This window comes from Thermobia domestica, chromosome 7, assembly GCF_964235325.1.
Source record: "Thermobia domestica chromosome 7, izTheDome1.hap1.1, whole genome shotgun sequence".
Classification (NCBI taxonomy): Eukaryota; Metazoa; Arthropoda; class Insecta; order Zygentoma; family Lepismatidae; genus Thermobia; species Thermobia domestica.
Window position 1 is genome coordinate 113,871,516 of NC_137460.1, and position 17,514 is coordinate 113,889,029.

The window sequence follows — 17,514 nt, forward strand, 5'->3', positions numbered from 1 at the left end:
TAATAACTTCTTGTAGAAAAAAATAAATGAATAAAAATCGCGAGACAGATAGCAACAATTGAGGCTGTGTGAGAGTAACCAGTTTATTCTACCTGTATAAACTCACTATACTCTACCTTGTGCTATTAATGTTTTAGGATCTCCTATTAACAGAATGCTGAATATATTTCCCGAATTCTACTTCAAATCTCAATTGTTGCCAAGTTGAAGTCGACAAATGAAAACATTGCATTTTAAACAAAATAAACTAGTAAGAGAAAACTGCACCAGTTAAAATTTTATTATGCTGTGTCCTTGGCATACTGTGTGTCTAAATTCATGCACACAAGCTTCGCTTCATTAATACTTAAAGCCGTTAGTGTGACACAAAGTGTTTAATAGAGGTTCGAAAAAGAAAAGTTCACATAAACTTTGGCACTTGCGTTGAGAGGATAATCGATTTTTCATTATGACAGAAACACTAGTGCTGACAGAGCTGTGCTCAATAATTAGCAGTAACCGTAACTTGGCATATGTGTCTGGAATGTTCCATGAAGAAGCCACACAGATATAGTCCACGTATTACGTAGTTGTTTGGAACTTATTTTTGAACGGTATAAAGAGAAAGGAAACTCCACTTGTTATTGTAATATAATACGGTAACGTAACCACCTTCATTCAGTTAAAAGCAACTTCAGATTTATCAATAATATGGTGATATAATTTTTAAAAAAAATATTTGGATGACAATATTAATTCATTATTGTCTACTACAAGCAATATTCAACAAATTTTTATAATGTTCATAAAAAATGTTTGAAGGACCACGTCCAAAATTTATAAGGCAACTAATATACTAGTGTAGTCAAAAATAATCCGAACTACGCTTTACTACATTAACCTTTGAGGCGCGGTGGCTCAGTAGTAGAGCGTTCATCTCTGGTGCATGGGGTTCGATCCCAGCTCGCGCCAAGTCATCTTTGTGGTAGACAAACACCGTGTACGTGGGTTTTCTGAGGATTTTCAAGTTTCCTCTCACTTACTTCATTCCAACATTTCATTCGTTTCTCTTCATCACCGGTTCCTTTAGCCTAGCCAGCACAAACGTGGGACGTGAAAGTTGAAGATTTCATTTAATTTACATTTTCATTAACCTTTATTCCACATACAGAACATTATCTTCAAATAAATGACCTTCGGTACTAAAGCAAATCAGCTCTGCTAGCGTTTATACCATTTGCCAAAATAACACTGGAGGTGCCTAAGAGGTAAAGCACACCTCTAGCACTTATAGTCCCTGCTGCTATCCTAGTCTGCTCCAAGTAGGCTTTGAGGTGAATAAACACCACGTGCGTGGGTTTTCTCTGGGTTCTCCCATTATATTAATTAAAAGAAAAAATCATTGCCTTGTTCCTAAAACTTATGGACTGAACTGTATGATCACTCAACAGTAGTCAAAATTTTAAGATACTCAGGTACAGAGAGCATTTAAAGTAAAACTAACGACATTTTTACTTCCTATTAGAACTGAAAACTAAAAGATAAAATTTCGATGTGGAAACCATTGCGTTTAGTACCGTAGAAAGTACAACACAATTGCAAGTGGAAAGACTCTTTCGTGTTACAACTAAAATTACTCATCATGTACAAAAAGTAAGAAAAAAGCAATCTTGGAATAGAAACACAAATGAATATAACTAGGACAGGCATTAGTATATTGCTGAAATCACGAATATTTATTCAGAGCTGTTTACAAAGAGAGTAAAACCAATTAAATACGCCAGAACCTATCTATACGCACTCCTACTACCTAAATCCTTTGAGAGGCTAAATATATCCGCTGCAGTGAAATAGCAGTAAGATAAAAAAGAAATCTTAGGAGATGGAGTGCGTAAGTGAAATAGTATTTGCTGCTCTCAGTACACTTCCCTGTAGACCGACTTGAATACATTCCCACCTCTTTAACCTACATTTTCGTACAAAATATCTCTGAGCCTAATGTTCTACATTCTCTAAGACTTACTTCATTTCCGTATTGCTTTTCAAACTCACTAAGGAGGTACTGAACAGATAAAAATAGTATTTTTTTAAACGTAAAAACATGTTGTTACATGTGATTTCATAAAAGCATGAGCTAGATACAGTTTTCAACGAACTTTAGGCTGCACTTAGTACAAATTGCCATGTATTTCTGCATTGTAATTGACAGGTTAATTTTGCTTTAGGGCCTTTTGCAACAGCAAAATTATTAATTAAAGGTGAGAATCACTATTTACGTCGCCTTTGCATATACCGGGACTAAATTTGATTTAAAAAAATAATAATATTTAATAACATATCCCGCACTTAAATCCTTTAAGTTAAAAAAGACGGTTATTAATGAAAGTAGAAATTTATAGGAAAAAAATATGTAATGAAAATGTGGGAGAAAACCGAGGAATTCCAGAAAACATACAAGCACAATGTTGTCCATCACAAACTTATAAAATCAGGGATGGAATTGCATACTCTTAACACTAAAGGTGAGCGTTCTACCACAAAGCTAGTTTACAGTTAACCCTTCCTCCCCATATGAACTGAATAATAACACGAATTCCCTGTTTTTAGTTGACATTTAATTTCTTCGTGAATATGATTTTCGTCTGTTAATATTGATCCTAGATATTTGAAAGTATCCACTTTATCAAAAGTATTATTTAATATTTTAACACATACATAATTTGCCGTATTACGGTCCCGACGCACTTCCATGTATTTAGTTTTCTCTGCATTTACTTCTAAACCCATGTCCATGCAAGCGCGTCTAATAAGACCTCTGCATTTCTTTCTATTTTTCTCCTATCATTCCCTACTAAATTTACATAATCAGCGTACGCATAACCTGGTGAACACCGTTCAGCTCTAAGCCCTGGTTGCTATCTTTGATTTTCCTTATAGCGTATTCCAGGACAAAGTTGAATAATAATGGCGACAACGCATCTTCTTGTTTCAGGCCATTCTTAACGTCAAAGCTCGTGGCCAAAAATTTTCCTACGCGGACTTTACTTTGGGATTCATTTAAACATGCCTTAATTGATCTAATTAGCTTTTTCGGTATTCCAAATTCTGTAAGAACGTTGTACAATGTTTCTCTCCTAACCGAGTCGTACGCCTTTCTAAAATCAATAAATAGTTGATATACCGGACTACTGTATTCCCACTTGTTTTCGAGTATTTGGCGAATGGTAAATATTTGGTCGATAGTTGATCGATTTCGTCTAAATCCACACTGATAATCTCCAAAAATTTCATCTGCGTATGGGGTCAATCTTGCTAATAGAATGTTTGAAAGGATTTTATAGGATGTTAACAGAAGAGAGATGCCTCGATAATTATTACAGTCAGTTTTGTCGCCTTTCTTGTGGATTGGAACAATGATTGATTCTTCCCACTCTTGTGGCAATTCTTCCTTGTTGTAGATAAGGTGAATGAGTTTGTGTATCTTGTTCCACAATTTTTTGCCTCCAGCTAAAATTAGCTCAGCCGGAATTTCGTTTACACCCGAGATTTGGGTTTCTTTAATTTCTTTATAGCGATTTTTACTTCTATTCGATTAGGTTCTGGAATATATGGTTCTGAGGTGTGTATCTTCCTTTCTCCATTAGTTTTTGGCTGCATGTTAAGCAAATCGTCAAAGAAATCTTTCCATCTATTTAAAATGCTATCTGTATCAGTGAGAACTGTTCCATCTGCTTTCTTTCATATATAAGAACGAGGTTGATAGTCTTTCTGAAATTCGTTGATCCCTTTATACATGTCTCGAATGTTTTTATTTTTACTATTATCTTCAAGTTCTTAAATTTTAGCTTTCAAAATATCGCGTTTCTTTGTTCTAAAAGTTTTGGAAGTTCCTCGCCTGATGTCTACGAAATTTTGTGTAGTTATTTCATTTGTAGCCAACGTAGCCAACGTAATTTTGCCTGTTTTCTCTTCTCTGCTAGTTCGAACCATGGTTTGTTCCTACGTATTTCCGCGTGTCCCAATTTTTCTTTTGAGAGAGGATGTTTCATAAGCAAAGAAAAGAATTCAATTGTTGGAATATTTTTCTCTATAATCTTAAGGTTACATCTGTTAAGTAAAGAGTATGACATGCATCAGATTTCTGAAACGATTCCTGTAATGTTATTGAGATTATAATCATTTTGCTCAAAAAGTATTGTTGCGTCATAAATAATTGATATTCTTTCTTCATAGTTTCGGGGAAGTCGTCATTTATATTATTATATTACTATAAAACGATTTTAACGTGGATCTTTGTGGATGCTTAATTAGAAACATACCAATTATAAATATGCATGTATTCAGATTTCAGAATGTTTTCACGGCAGTGACTTGTAATACTGATATGTACTACTACTTCATCTGCATCACCTAATATATGATATACTCTACAACAGTTGATCAGATTCATCTACCGTAATATGAGTTTCATCTCCCTTATCTAGAATAAGCCTCAAATCTGCCCACCTTCCAATGTTGAAGATAACCAATGGCGTATTTAGGATTTTCTTTTGAGGGCTATGCCCAACACAAGGAAGGAAGTGGGCAATTGCCCACCTGAGTTTGAGAATTAAATATATTTTAATTTATGCATAAAATGAAGTTATAATGACAAGAATTATCGATAAATCCTATATGGTATGACACAAAAATTTAGAAGTGAATCTAACCCTTTATTCTATTCATACAAGAAAAAGAAAGCATCCTCTTGGCCGTCCTAATTTCCCGGGCTAATTATTCCCCCGTTTTGATTTTCTTTAATTCAAATATTTCCTTCTTTTAAAAATAACTAAGCGATATAATTGTTCCTTTGTTATAATAACTAAAGTCCTGTCATGTTGATATCCGCGCATGTTGGTGTGGAACACTAGTTTCGCTTATCAACTCCTCTTAGTTTTGGTGTTACTGATGACGGCCAACTTCAATCACAACTGACAACGGTCGATAAAGTATGATAGGCGAAATGAAAGTAGTAACGTCAAGAAAAAGAAACAGAAAAATAGAAAGGATGACAGAAAGAACAATTAAGGACGCAGTTATTACATTGAATGAAATTTGACAAATAGAGTATTATTTCTGAACAAAAAGCATAAGAAAATGGAAAGTCAATGACATTCTTAGAAATGGTAAGAAGGATTATTGTTGTACGTGGAATGCGTAAAACTAACAAATTATTTCGAGGGGAGAATGAGCCCGATAGCCTCCTAAATACGTCACTGAAGACAATTCTTCTCCCCTGATCCTTCACAACATTGTTTTTCAACTTCATAAATATTTTGAACATCGCTTTTATATATATCTATATCTATATCTATCTATCTATCTATCTATCTATCTATATATATATATATATATATATATATATATATATGGGGACGTCTTATCCGTCCCCCCCAATGTTGAAGACAGATTTGCGCCTATGAGCCACTGTGCCCCCAAGATTAGGATAATAAATACCATGTGTATATACACAGATAATGGAGTTCATATTTAGCTTCAATACACAGACCTATTCACTTGAAAATACCAACTAATATTCCTTAGAAATAGACACCATGACTTTCTTATAATTATAAAAGTAATATATATATATATATATATATATATATATATATATATATATATATATATATATATATATATATATATATATATATAGTCTACGTATATTTCGTTGTCAGAAGCTGCTCAAGCAGCTACTTTTAAAATCTCTTTAAGAGTATAAAGTTATCGAAAATTGTTATGTAGTTAATAGAGGCCAAATGAAACAGGAAGCAAATTTGAAGCATTAACAAGAAGAAAAAATTATATCTAAGCATTTGGCATCCATCCTTTACCCTGTCAATTAACATTCTCTATCCTCATTTCCGCACAACAAAAAGACCAAAGAGTGTTGTAGTCATCAACTCTGTTGTCTTTCGTGTCAGGATTTGCTATTCTTAACCCACAGGATGTATATTTACTTTTCATCAACAGCCATTTCGCTCCTTTTGCCTTTTGAGAACAGGGAGACTAATAGTGAAGATATAGATTACGTATGAGTCAAACTGTTAGAAAGATCAGTTGTCAGTAGGGAGATTATTTTATAAACTCAACAACCAAGATTGGTTGGTGGGCACATTTCTATAGCTACCAATCGTATCAAGGCTCACAGAAACGTAAATAAACCAAACTAGAAGTGGATGAACTCCAGGAAGGAATAAATCTGAAGTTATGTTGTGATTAGAGTCTAAATATCTTCGACTACGGTGAAAAGAAGCGCCTTGATGCATTGCAAATTTCGTCGTTTGTATTGGCCTACAAAGTAAACGTCACGCTGGATTAACTTCCGAAGCTAGTGGGAAAACATTATGCAAAACACTGTATAACGCAATGAAACAATATAGATAGAACTTTCACTATAAATTAGCCATTAAAACTAACACAAACCTAGAAGGTGAGCTAATCTTTCCAAAATAGTATATAGACCTACACTTCAGAAGTGATGGTCGCACTGTTACATATGTATGTATATGATTAGGTTGACTTAGATGTTGGTTTGGATTTCGGATGACAATTCTTTGAAGGAAAAGCAACACATTGTCCTCTTTTCTGCTTTTAATGTATACTTGATGTCACAGAGGCGTACCCAAGAGGATTACGGGGCTTTAATCCCCTTCTATGAGAAAACAGAAAATAAACACTACTTAAGACAGCTAAGAAGATCAGATTTATGAAGCTTTTCTTCAGGTTAAACTGATGCCAAACAGCAACAATACTCCAGGCCAGTGATCGCCAAACCTTCGGTCGCGAGCTACTAGTAGCTCACGGGGATATTTTCGGTAGACTGCATTAACGCTTCTTCGGTGGCTAACCTTAATTCCTTTGCTGAGCTGACGCTAACGATAGGGGGCGCTGACGACAACAACTGCTTGTTTCTCGCGCACAACTGCCATTGTCAGACTCATCTCACAGTTGGTTAACGCGTCTGGTTATGTTTTTCTTCTATATATTAGATATTTGTTAACTTGGATAGTTTGAGTTCATATTTACTAAAAAATATAAGTTTATAGACAATGAGCACATGTAAGATTTTTTGAAAAAAGAAAAAGTTGGTAGTTCTTTTTGGTTGGTAGCTCACAGTAGGATTTAAAAATGGCACGGTGGCTCAAAAGCTTCGTAAGTTTGGCGACCATTGCTGTAGGCTTCATATACAGTCTCATATCCCATGTTTGGGAGCACGGTGGCTCAGTGGTAGAATGCTTAGCTTTGATGCGTGGGAACTCTGGTTCGTTCGATCGCCGGCCAAATAAGATTGTGGTGGACAACATCGTGTCCATGGGTTTTCTAGGAGTACTCCCATTTCCTCCCACATTTCTCATTCCAACATCATTTACTTGCCTAAATCATTCGTCTCCCTTAGTGTACAAGGCATAATCGTGGGACAAGGGCCGGATTAAGGGACGGCTTAGGGGGCTAGCCCCAAGCCTCCAGGTGGATAGGGTCCTCCACTCTGATCAAAATCTGAACTGGCTATCTAAAAAAAGAATCATCATCATAAAATAAAATGCGTACAACAATATGAAAAATATTCCTTTAACATTCCTGCTGTACTTTCACAGAAAAGTATTAGGTGATGTCAGCAGGGGCCACATATTTCTTGTAGCCCCGGCCTCCAGATGGATTAATCCAGCTCAGTGTGGGACGTTAAACTAAAAGATTTTCATACCACAAATCTGTGAAGTTTAACCAAAAAATTGTTAACCTCAAAAACTCGTTTAACCTTTAAAAAAAAAAACAAATCTAGACTCAGCACATATTTCCATATACGGGATATGGAAAGCCACCGTTAAACTCACTGCTACCCGTGAAGATGCTAATGGACTGGTTCCATTAAGAATCTCGGGCTTAGTTGTATAGTGCAAGAAAGAGAATTCAATCATTCTCATTGGTACACTTATGTCCAAAATGATTGTCGCATATCTATAACTGTCTTCTTTTAAGAATATAATTTGATAATGATTTTGCAGGGTACTTATATTATGTATATAATCGAAAAATGTATATTTGTGGTAAATTTCATGGGAAAAGAATCATAAATACGAAAATTAGAATGAGTAAAACAAAATGTTACTAAATGGACAAGAAAGTTTTATTTTAGTTTTATTGTTCTTATTTACTGCTCTTTTGACATGAAATTTGTCCCATACATGTCTTTGCAGATTATACACATACTAACATTATAAAGAAATACCGGGCGAATTCGTTATCAAATTATATTCCTACAACAACATATTTATAGACATGCGACAATAATTTTGGACATGAGTGTACAAGAGTTAGTATGTAAGTAACAGACAGACAGAGACGGACGTACTAACATTACTGCACTAGCGTGGTCGTAATAATTCGCCATGTAAATCAAATGGTTATAAAATAAAGATAGCCTATGAACTCAACACCGTTAATGCTCTGTGGAGTGCGATTTGTTATTACAAAATACACCAAACACATAGATGAAAGAAATCAATTGCAATCACTTGTCGTTAAAAGAATCTAACAAAAAACCAAAGTTCAAATACATTTTTTTCTTTTATTGTTTAAAACTATAGAAAATGAAATCAACATCAAAAGAGAGACAAATAACTTTGTTTTGACGCCTTTGTCTGTCTGTTATGCATTCTGCAGCTTTATTGCTGCGGCGAAAAAATGTTATGACACCGAACTTGCGTCACTGTGCCAAACAACTACTTCGTTTTACCATAAAACTTGGCACAATCCCAAAGTGAAAAAACGAATAGAAGATGCTCATAAACAAATCGCTTATAATCTTAGTTAATGTTCCGAAACTTCATTAAAAGAACCAGTTGCAGTATTTTCCATGGCATGTAACGCTAAAAGAGACAAAATTTTACATTGTGTCGGTTATGTGGTAAATTTTTGAAACTTCTTTCAAATTTAAATGGTGGCTAAATCAAACCGTCAATTCAGCACTTTCTGGTTTCCTGGCATAACAGTTAAAGGCTAAACGAAACGTTTCATTAACTTCACACGTTCTTTTACAGTCTTTTACCGCTTATACGCGGTCGAAGTTTTGGTTAATTTGCTCCCAACTTGCTCTTCCCCAAACATCATTCTTTCCTTCAGACTATAAGTCCATAGTCACATAATCTACCCATCTTGTTTTCTGGTTTTGCTCTTTTGCCTTCTATTTCCATCTTCCCCATTGTTTTGCCGAATTATTATCATCATTTCTTCTCATAACATGACCACACCACTATAAACTTCTCTGTTCTATCTTCTTCAATATCTCAGTCGCTTTAACGCAACCACTTATTCTTTCGTTTCTGATCTTATCCAAACTGATAACACTACACAGCCATCTGAGCATCTTCATTTCGGCCACGTCTAGTTTCTTCTCTTGCAGCTTCTTACTTCCCTAAGTTTATGATCTGTATAGGATTGTGGATCTCGCCAACGATCTTGTAGGTCTTTCCTTTCACCTTGGCACCTATTCTTTTATCACAAAGAATACCTGAGATCTTCTTCAAATTAATTCATCCCACCTTAACTCTGCAATATTTCCGCATTTGAACTTCCATTCTTATTCACAGTGGAATCTAAGTATTTAAATATATTTAATTTCTTTAGATCCTATCATTCACTACAGATGTTCGCTCATTATTGCCAGATCACTTGCCAAAATTTGAGAACCTTTCATGCACCCCGGTCCTCAGTTTACCTCTCTGTTTTGGCATTGAAATAACTCGTTTCTATTGTAAGAGCTTTCTCCACTCTTTTTCCTTCCACCGTAGTCTATATCACATCAGCCAAGAGACAGTTCCTTCTCAGAAAATGGCTCAAACAGTTTCTCTTTTTGATAACTCTTAATATCGTCCTCCTTTTCCCTTATTCCTAGAATTTCCTGTTTGGTTTCGACCCAACTTGTTTTATCCAGTTTCTCCATACCCACATTTATAATGATAACATATATTACGTATACACAGATGGTGAAAAGTGCTTATTCAGGCACTAACCAAAAGGAGAAAAATATTGTTAAAAACGTTATTATAGTAGTTTGGTAACTACAAAAATCAACTCATCCGCTATCTTTCATTATGATCCCCATCATTTTTACTAAGTTTTACATTTAAATTACTATATTACAAAACAATTGTTTAAAACAAAAGTCACTAGAATAGGTGATTAGGATCTAAGTCTGCATCTTATGACATAAAATCTCAATTAAGGTTAAAAAAGAAAACTACGAATTTCCAGTTCAAGATCATAGATCTCTCTCAATGATTGGAGTATGTATATACAATTAATGCCATTAAATAAAAACAAATCAAAGGATTTTCATAAGAACTTCCTTAATGATCTTAAGATTTGACTGCATGTGCATTGAATAAAAGAAAAGTATGAATATGAAAATTTGATCCCACCAATTGCATTTTGTATTAAAAAAAAAAAAAGAAAAGTGTGCGGGGTTTTTCTCGGGTTCTCCCTTTCCTCCCACATTCTTCGATTTACCATTATCATTCATCTCAATAGCATCCTCTCTCTTAGCTTCAGTGCATAATCGTGGGACCTTAAACTAATATATATCTTCTATGTATTAGACCTATAAAATGTACGTATGTATGTTTGTTCTAGCATAACTCTGGAATGCCTGTAGCAATTTCAACGAATCTTGGTACACACACCACTTACAATCTAGAAAAAAATACTGTAGAAGTAATACAACCCTTGGTGTACATGGTCCTGGGTTCGATTTCCGATAGAAGAACATTAAAGTTCGAGCACATAATGGCGGTTCAGATTCCACCTTAAACCCGTAAGTCCACGGCGCTGAAAAGGAACGCTTAACTTCAATAACTAAACTATCAAAGTTTATGGTCAAAGATAGTTGTAGTAGATGAATCTGCGTCCTGGCTTCAAAATGAAAAAGGCTTGATAATAGCGCGTCACGTTTTCATTGCTTCATGGTACTCGTCAACTTAGTTTCCGTGTAGTATAGATGTAATACTATATAATTCAATTGTTCCCAACTTGGGGGCGTGAAGAGCTAGTAAAAGGCACATGCTGCTATATTTCAGTATTACGTCCCACGATTATGCCCTATATGCTAAAGAAGCCGGATAATTAATGAAAGTAGGAGGGGCCACAGTGGCTCACTGGTAGAGCGCTCACCTCTGGTGCATGGGGTCCTGGGTTCAAATCTTGCTCCCGCTAAGTAAACTTTGTGATGGACAAACACCGTGTGCGTGGGTTTTCTCGGGTTCTCCCCTTTCCTCCCACTTTTCCATTCCATCATTTCACTCATTTCTCATCCTCACCGTCTCCTTTAGCCTAGCCGGCATAATCGTGAGACGTAAAACTCAAAAATTTCATTTCATTTTTTTTCATTTCAATGAAAGTAAATGATAATGAAAGAAATTAATGGAATGAGAATGTGAGAGGAAACGGAAGAACCCCAAGTAAAAACAAGGATTCGATGCTATTCACTAAAAATCCATAGTCTAGAATCGAACCAGGGACCCTTTGCATCAAAGATAAGCGCCCTACCCCCACATCTTGGCTTGAACTCCAAACCATCCAAAAATGTAATGAAAAAAGTTATTCCATTTCCTTATTTTCGAAACCCTAGCAGTAATCCTGATTTCCTTATCCAAAAACGGATTATTATCAAGGTATTAAGCATAGCATAAAATTATTATCAACTCGTGAACAATTGTTCACCTTTTCAGTTGAAAAGTAAATCTTTCAAACTACAGAACAAGGAAATTGCTCAATTCTTTTCCAGCTCGTGTAACATTGTTGCCTTCTGGTTCTTTCCAAGCCTTTTTTTTTTTTTTTTTTTAATGAAAACAAGAATAGTTTCCACGTCCAAATAGTTGGAAGGAAGGTGATACTACGACCGAAAGCCCTTCTCATCATCCCTTCCTTGTCTCATTACAACGACACGTGCCTGTAGGCTGAAGCTAGCATTCTTAGCTGTTTATAAATAAAGTTGTACCACAGCCAACATAACAACGTAGTGTCTTAGTATTCGTAGTAACTTTTGCTGGGCTTAAATTTAGGCCTAATTGTTTTTACTGGTCACTTGGCTCTCGGTAATGGTTAATCTAACCTTATCTAATCGAAAGTACGTGAAGCTATGCTGCCTTCGTAACCCACAAATAAAATCTTAAATGAAAGTTCTGCTTTCTGTGAGAAGGAAATGATTGATACAAGTTTTAAATACATGTAAATAAGTAATAAACAATATCCTTAAGTACAAGAGTACCTCGTGGATAAATAGTGGTCGAACTACTACCTCGGAAGCTGCGGAAGATGGTGTTAACTAGGACAGGAGCCTTGATATGTACCGAGTTTTACGAAAGTTCTTCCCTTATTTCAATTTACTATAACTTTGCAACGAATAGAGATAAAGTTTGTACTGCACAACAGTTTAAACTTTTAGTTGTCAACATTACATGTATGTCGTCTCAATCACCACACTTTCAACTGGGCACTGTTACCATCGATTCCTTTGTGGAAACGTCTTTCTGAAACCCGGAATGACTTTCAAGTGCTGTTTATCCTAAATGTTCGCAGGCTGTAGAAATCTTTATTTTAATATTATCCAGATCTCTTGGTTTTTCGGAGTAAAATTCCGCCTTCTTGACATATTCCCATGCCCAAAAATTACACGGATTTAAATCTGGTGACCTTGCAAGCTATGACGTGGGTTATCTGTGGCAAATCTACTTGCTTCTGAATTCCCTATCCAGAATGTACCTAACAGAAATATTTCCTGTCTCCAGAAATTTTACATGTCACTTCTTGATGTCAGCTGGTTTTCTTGGTACACACTGCTGAACTTTTAAACCACTGAAATGCACGATTTCCGCCTTGTATTGTGCCACAGTCTGAATCGATACCATCTTGGAACCACATGACTTATCAGCCATGCAGCCCTCTGCGCGTGTAGTATTGCCAGGTAAAATTTACAGATCACTATGCAGTACACTTTATTTCACCGAAATATGTGTTCTTTACAAGGTTATAGTCAGTTGCAATAAAGAAAGGATTTCTGGGAGACCGCATGTTTCGTTTAATTAGAAATGAGAAATGGATTCGAATCCCGGCGGGAGCACATGTGATTCGGATCCCAAGTTAAACTATAAGTTGATATTTCGTATAGCTCGCTGCTAAACAGCAGCGCTAAATTTAAATTTAACCCAATTAGAAACAAGTTATCAATGTAAGATAAGGATCTTTACTGCTTCGTCATTGACTGCAGTTGAAAAATGAAAGAAAAGCACTAATCTCTAACTCCGGAAATGTTGATATCTATGGTGCGGGTGACCTGTGTTCGATTCTCTACTGGGATCCATGTAATTCGAATTCTAAGTTAAACAACTAACAAACAAATACAAATAGAAGAAATTATTAATTTGACGGATTAAAAACTAAGCTCAATGACACTATACCCCACGACGGTTAAATGAGTGCACGTTTACCAGAGTGATGCATCTTCAGCATATACATTCTCAACACCATATTTCTAGTTTTCTAGACCTGAATTTGTTACACTTTAATTTACACAACTGTACATGGAATAGGTTGTTAATTAATGAGTTTGTGCTTTTTAATTAGGCACATTTTAAGGTGCACCAAATCTTTGTTTGTTTCTATTTCTGTAATAGATAAGGATCTTTCTACATACTAACCATTTTTAAGTAAATAACACGAAGAAAGCGAAGTAAGCTGCTTTTAACTTCAAAATGGCATGAAATGCTAGCTTTTCTTATATTGAGGCAATTTTAAAGCACGTCGGATATAATGTCATACGTACTTTCAAATATATGGAATATAAGAAAATCCTGGAAAATAATTACTATTAGTTCACTTCCTAGCCTTTTCTAACCAGGAAATAATCTAAATTTTAGTTTAAGAAAGAAAGTTGTTTTGTTTTCCGTTTTCTTCGTGTTTACAAAAAAAAATCTTAAAATGGAGAATGTGGGGCTACAGTTTTTTTCTTACTATCATTGTTTTCAAGCATTTCTTAAGATTAATGTGTACTAATGCCTAAGCGAACCTCGTTGCTTTGTCTATGATCAAAATTACATGTATCCCACAGGAAAAGAAATATTGAACACTTCGTAACAAGATTTGTGTACTAGTTATACGTGAATCTTAATCTTGTGTTTCAATGTTGTACGCTAATAGAAGTTATGCCTTGCCCTACGAACTGAAACTACAACACTAGCCAAAAGTCAAATCTGATAGATGTATATACACAAGGGAGATTCGAATGAAAATCGCAAAAGTGCCATTGATTTTTTTTCTTTAAGCGTTTGGAAATTTGCAGGCACAGTCCATGACATCTTTCCGAGCTGCTAATACGAAGTAGTGACGGTAGATAACGTTGGAGCTGAGTAACAACTGATTCAATATGGCGGCACCACTACACAGTTGCATCTAGGAGGAACAGGAGTAATTCGATTTCTATGGAGTAAATTATGAAAGCGGTTAATATTTATCGAAGAATGAAGACGAAGTATGGGGACGCCTATCTGTCGCAGAGGCAAATGGTGCTGCAAGAAATTCACAGCATACTTTATTCACTAATACTCCCCGTCCCACTCAGTCTTATCGAGTTGCGACAGAGGAATTCATACCCGCAGAAGATCGATTTATTCAGGTAAACTGGCATGTCAGCTTGGCTTATATGGCCTTCTTGCTGAATATGAGCTGCCGTTCAGTAGAACATACAGTACATGACACACTCCGTTACAGAAAAGTGTTCGCCAGGTGGGTTCCTCAACAGCTGACACATCGTCGTGTTGATACATGTTTAAAAAAAACTGCTGAGGCGTTATGAAGAGAAGGTAGTAGATGTTCCAGCTCTTATTGTCACCAGAATGAAGGTTGGGCGCATCACTTTCAACCGGAGACGAAACATGTATGCAAATAATGTCGACATTCTTCTTCGCCGAAACCAAAGGAGTTTCGCAGCCAGCCCTCTCCAGGGAAAGTGATGTTGACTTTGTTCTGAGATAAGAATGGTTCTATACAGCGTCAACCAAACGAATTTTTCTGACGCAGTATCCTATCGGATGGCGTAAAGTGTATTGAACTGCGAGGGGACTATGAAGAAATATAATGTACAACTAAAACATTCTGCCTGCAGTAAAATAGTGGCAGAAATTACAAAATTACTTGCGGTTTTCGTTTGATTCTTCCTCGTATATATATAACCTAAGGGAAAGAAGTTTCTGGAAGCTGTATACAAGTATTAGTACATTACGAAAGCTTTCTTCTCTAATTTGTGGCGATAAAATTAAATTTCTGATTGTTGTGACATCCTTTAAGAGCTGATATTGATTTATTTATACGTTCTAACACTATCCTGAGTGCTACCAGATTCGAACACATGACCACAATGCACCAAAAGCGACTGTGGTAGTCACTTGTCTACTAGCAACTCCATACAAAATCTGTGTAAAGAAATCTGAAACTAAACTGATTTTGGTAATATAGAGGTTTATTAGTTGACCTACAATCTTTTTTTTAAAAGTTAATTACCCAATGAGAGTTGGTGATCATGTATATGGAGAAATTTAGTATAATAGTTGGCCATGTCTTTTAAGTTAGGCTCTGTTAGGCTAGTTTTAGACGGAAGCATTTATCGTAGCATTTCTCGTAGCAGATGTGCTGCCAAAATTTTCATATAATATTCTATGGCATCAAAAGTATATGGTGCTTTCAAACGGTAGCATTTTGATAAGCATCTGTCGTGACGTAGCAAACAAATCACTGAAGAAGAGCGCAATTATGGCTCCGAAAGTAAGTGTGAGTTAGCTAAAGCTATAGTAATTGTAACAACAGTTCTCGCCGGTCATATTAATAAAAGAACATCACAGAGAAGTATGTGGACAAAGAGCATCCCTACTCCAACTCATTTTTCTTTACTACAATTCAATTTTCCACACAAAACAAAGAGCATGGATATTTGGCACAAAATCTTTCGCTTCTTTTTAACACACCACGGCGCTGCAATCGGACCAGAAATGCTGGGGAAAATGCTACGAAATAGAACAGGTTCTATCGACAAGAAATGCCATAGAATATGCCATGGCATGGAAAATGCCATAGCATTTGCTACTTTATGCGGTAGGATATCGATGATACGATTTGTGCTATGAGAAATGCTACGATAAATGCTTCCGTCTAAAACTAGCCTTACGTTAATTTCGACTAGGTGAAGTTAACTTAGAATTGTTCCGTTGCAATCAGACGATAAAACTAACCATTTTGTTCATTGTTTTACTTGCAGGGTGACGTGGCTCTCCAAGACAGGCAGCCCAGGCAGCAAAATCGACCACTGTGAATTCAGCAACTGGGAGTACCTTGCTCGTCAGGAATTCCGTGGTTTCAGCATCAGGTTTTAAATTTCCAACGAAGAGAAAGGACTTTGTATGGCTGCTGACTGGGTGGGATGAATGATAGTCAATGGGTGGCTATTGCTTCAGTGCAATAGTAAAAGTACAAGGAATGGATGGATGTTGTTTTTTAGTTACATGTAATATTCGCAGAGCTTTCCGGATAAAAAGAAGTTGGTGAAATTACTGTAACTAATACTTATTTTTTGATATTACGCGTACGTAAGGGTCTCAAGAACATAGCTGAATTATTACTTTGTATTACAACTGTGTATATTATATTATTTGTCTCCACAGTTCTAATTATAAAATTTTAAAAAATCAAAAAAAAAAAAAATTAAAAATTGTTGTAGAAGTGGTAATTTTTTTTCTAATTGTACTACTATTAATGTATGAAATTTTATAAAACTGTGTAGGCAAAGTTGTAAATAAAGAATTTATTTAGTTAATAAAATTATTTTTATTATAAACTTTAGATTGAACGTTAATCAAAGGCACAGACAAAAATTTTATTGACGTACATATTCGAGTTCTATGGGCTACAAAAGTAAAAGCCAAGCAGATTCGGACATGTTGAGAAAGAGTGGCGCTGATCTCGTGGTTTCCCGTGACGTCAATTAAAAAAAAAAAAAGACTTTGGCTACTTATATCACGTTGAGCAATTTGGAGGGGAAATAAACATGAAAGCATAAAAGAAAGTGATAAACCACTATACTATATCGAAAATGTACAATTTATTTTTCAAATTTAATTCTGGATGAAACTAAATATTTCTATACGTTTATAAAAATTCTTGTGTGGCTGCCAACCCTGCACAACAGGATTAGCCAACCTTTTTAGGTTTAAGCGATGCTATTTATTTGAGAAATCACCGTCGAGCTACTTATTTATCATTAGTCCGCTAGAGAAAATCATAAAATAATAACAATGAATAATACAAAACAGTAGAGTCATTTCAGGTTTTGCGAGAAGTGAAGGGGAAGCAAGATTTCCACCGACATGAGAATTTTACGTTTCTTATTATTGTGCTGCCAAAATGTCTTGAGCCGTAGCAAAAATGCTAATTAAAGCACACACCCACGCG

The 17,514-nt window shown here is 35.6% G+C and overlaps 1 protein-coding gene across 1 annotated transcript in view; it reads left to right on the forward strand.

Moving 5' to 3' along the window:
- LOC145688925 (acylphosphatase-2) overlaps window positions 1-16,884 on the forward strand; it is a 31,652-nt gene extending 14,768 nt beyond the window's left edge. Inside the window, exon 3 of the mRNA XM_081763092.1 lies at window positions 16,325-16,884. Coding sequence (XP_081619218.1) covers window positions 16,325-16,439 — 115 coding nt within the window. The 3' untranslated portion in view covers window positions 16,440-16,884. The remainder of the gene's footprint in view (window positions 1-16,324) is intronic.
- Window positions 16,885-17,514: the final 630 nt, after the last annotated feature.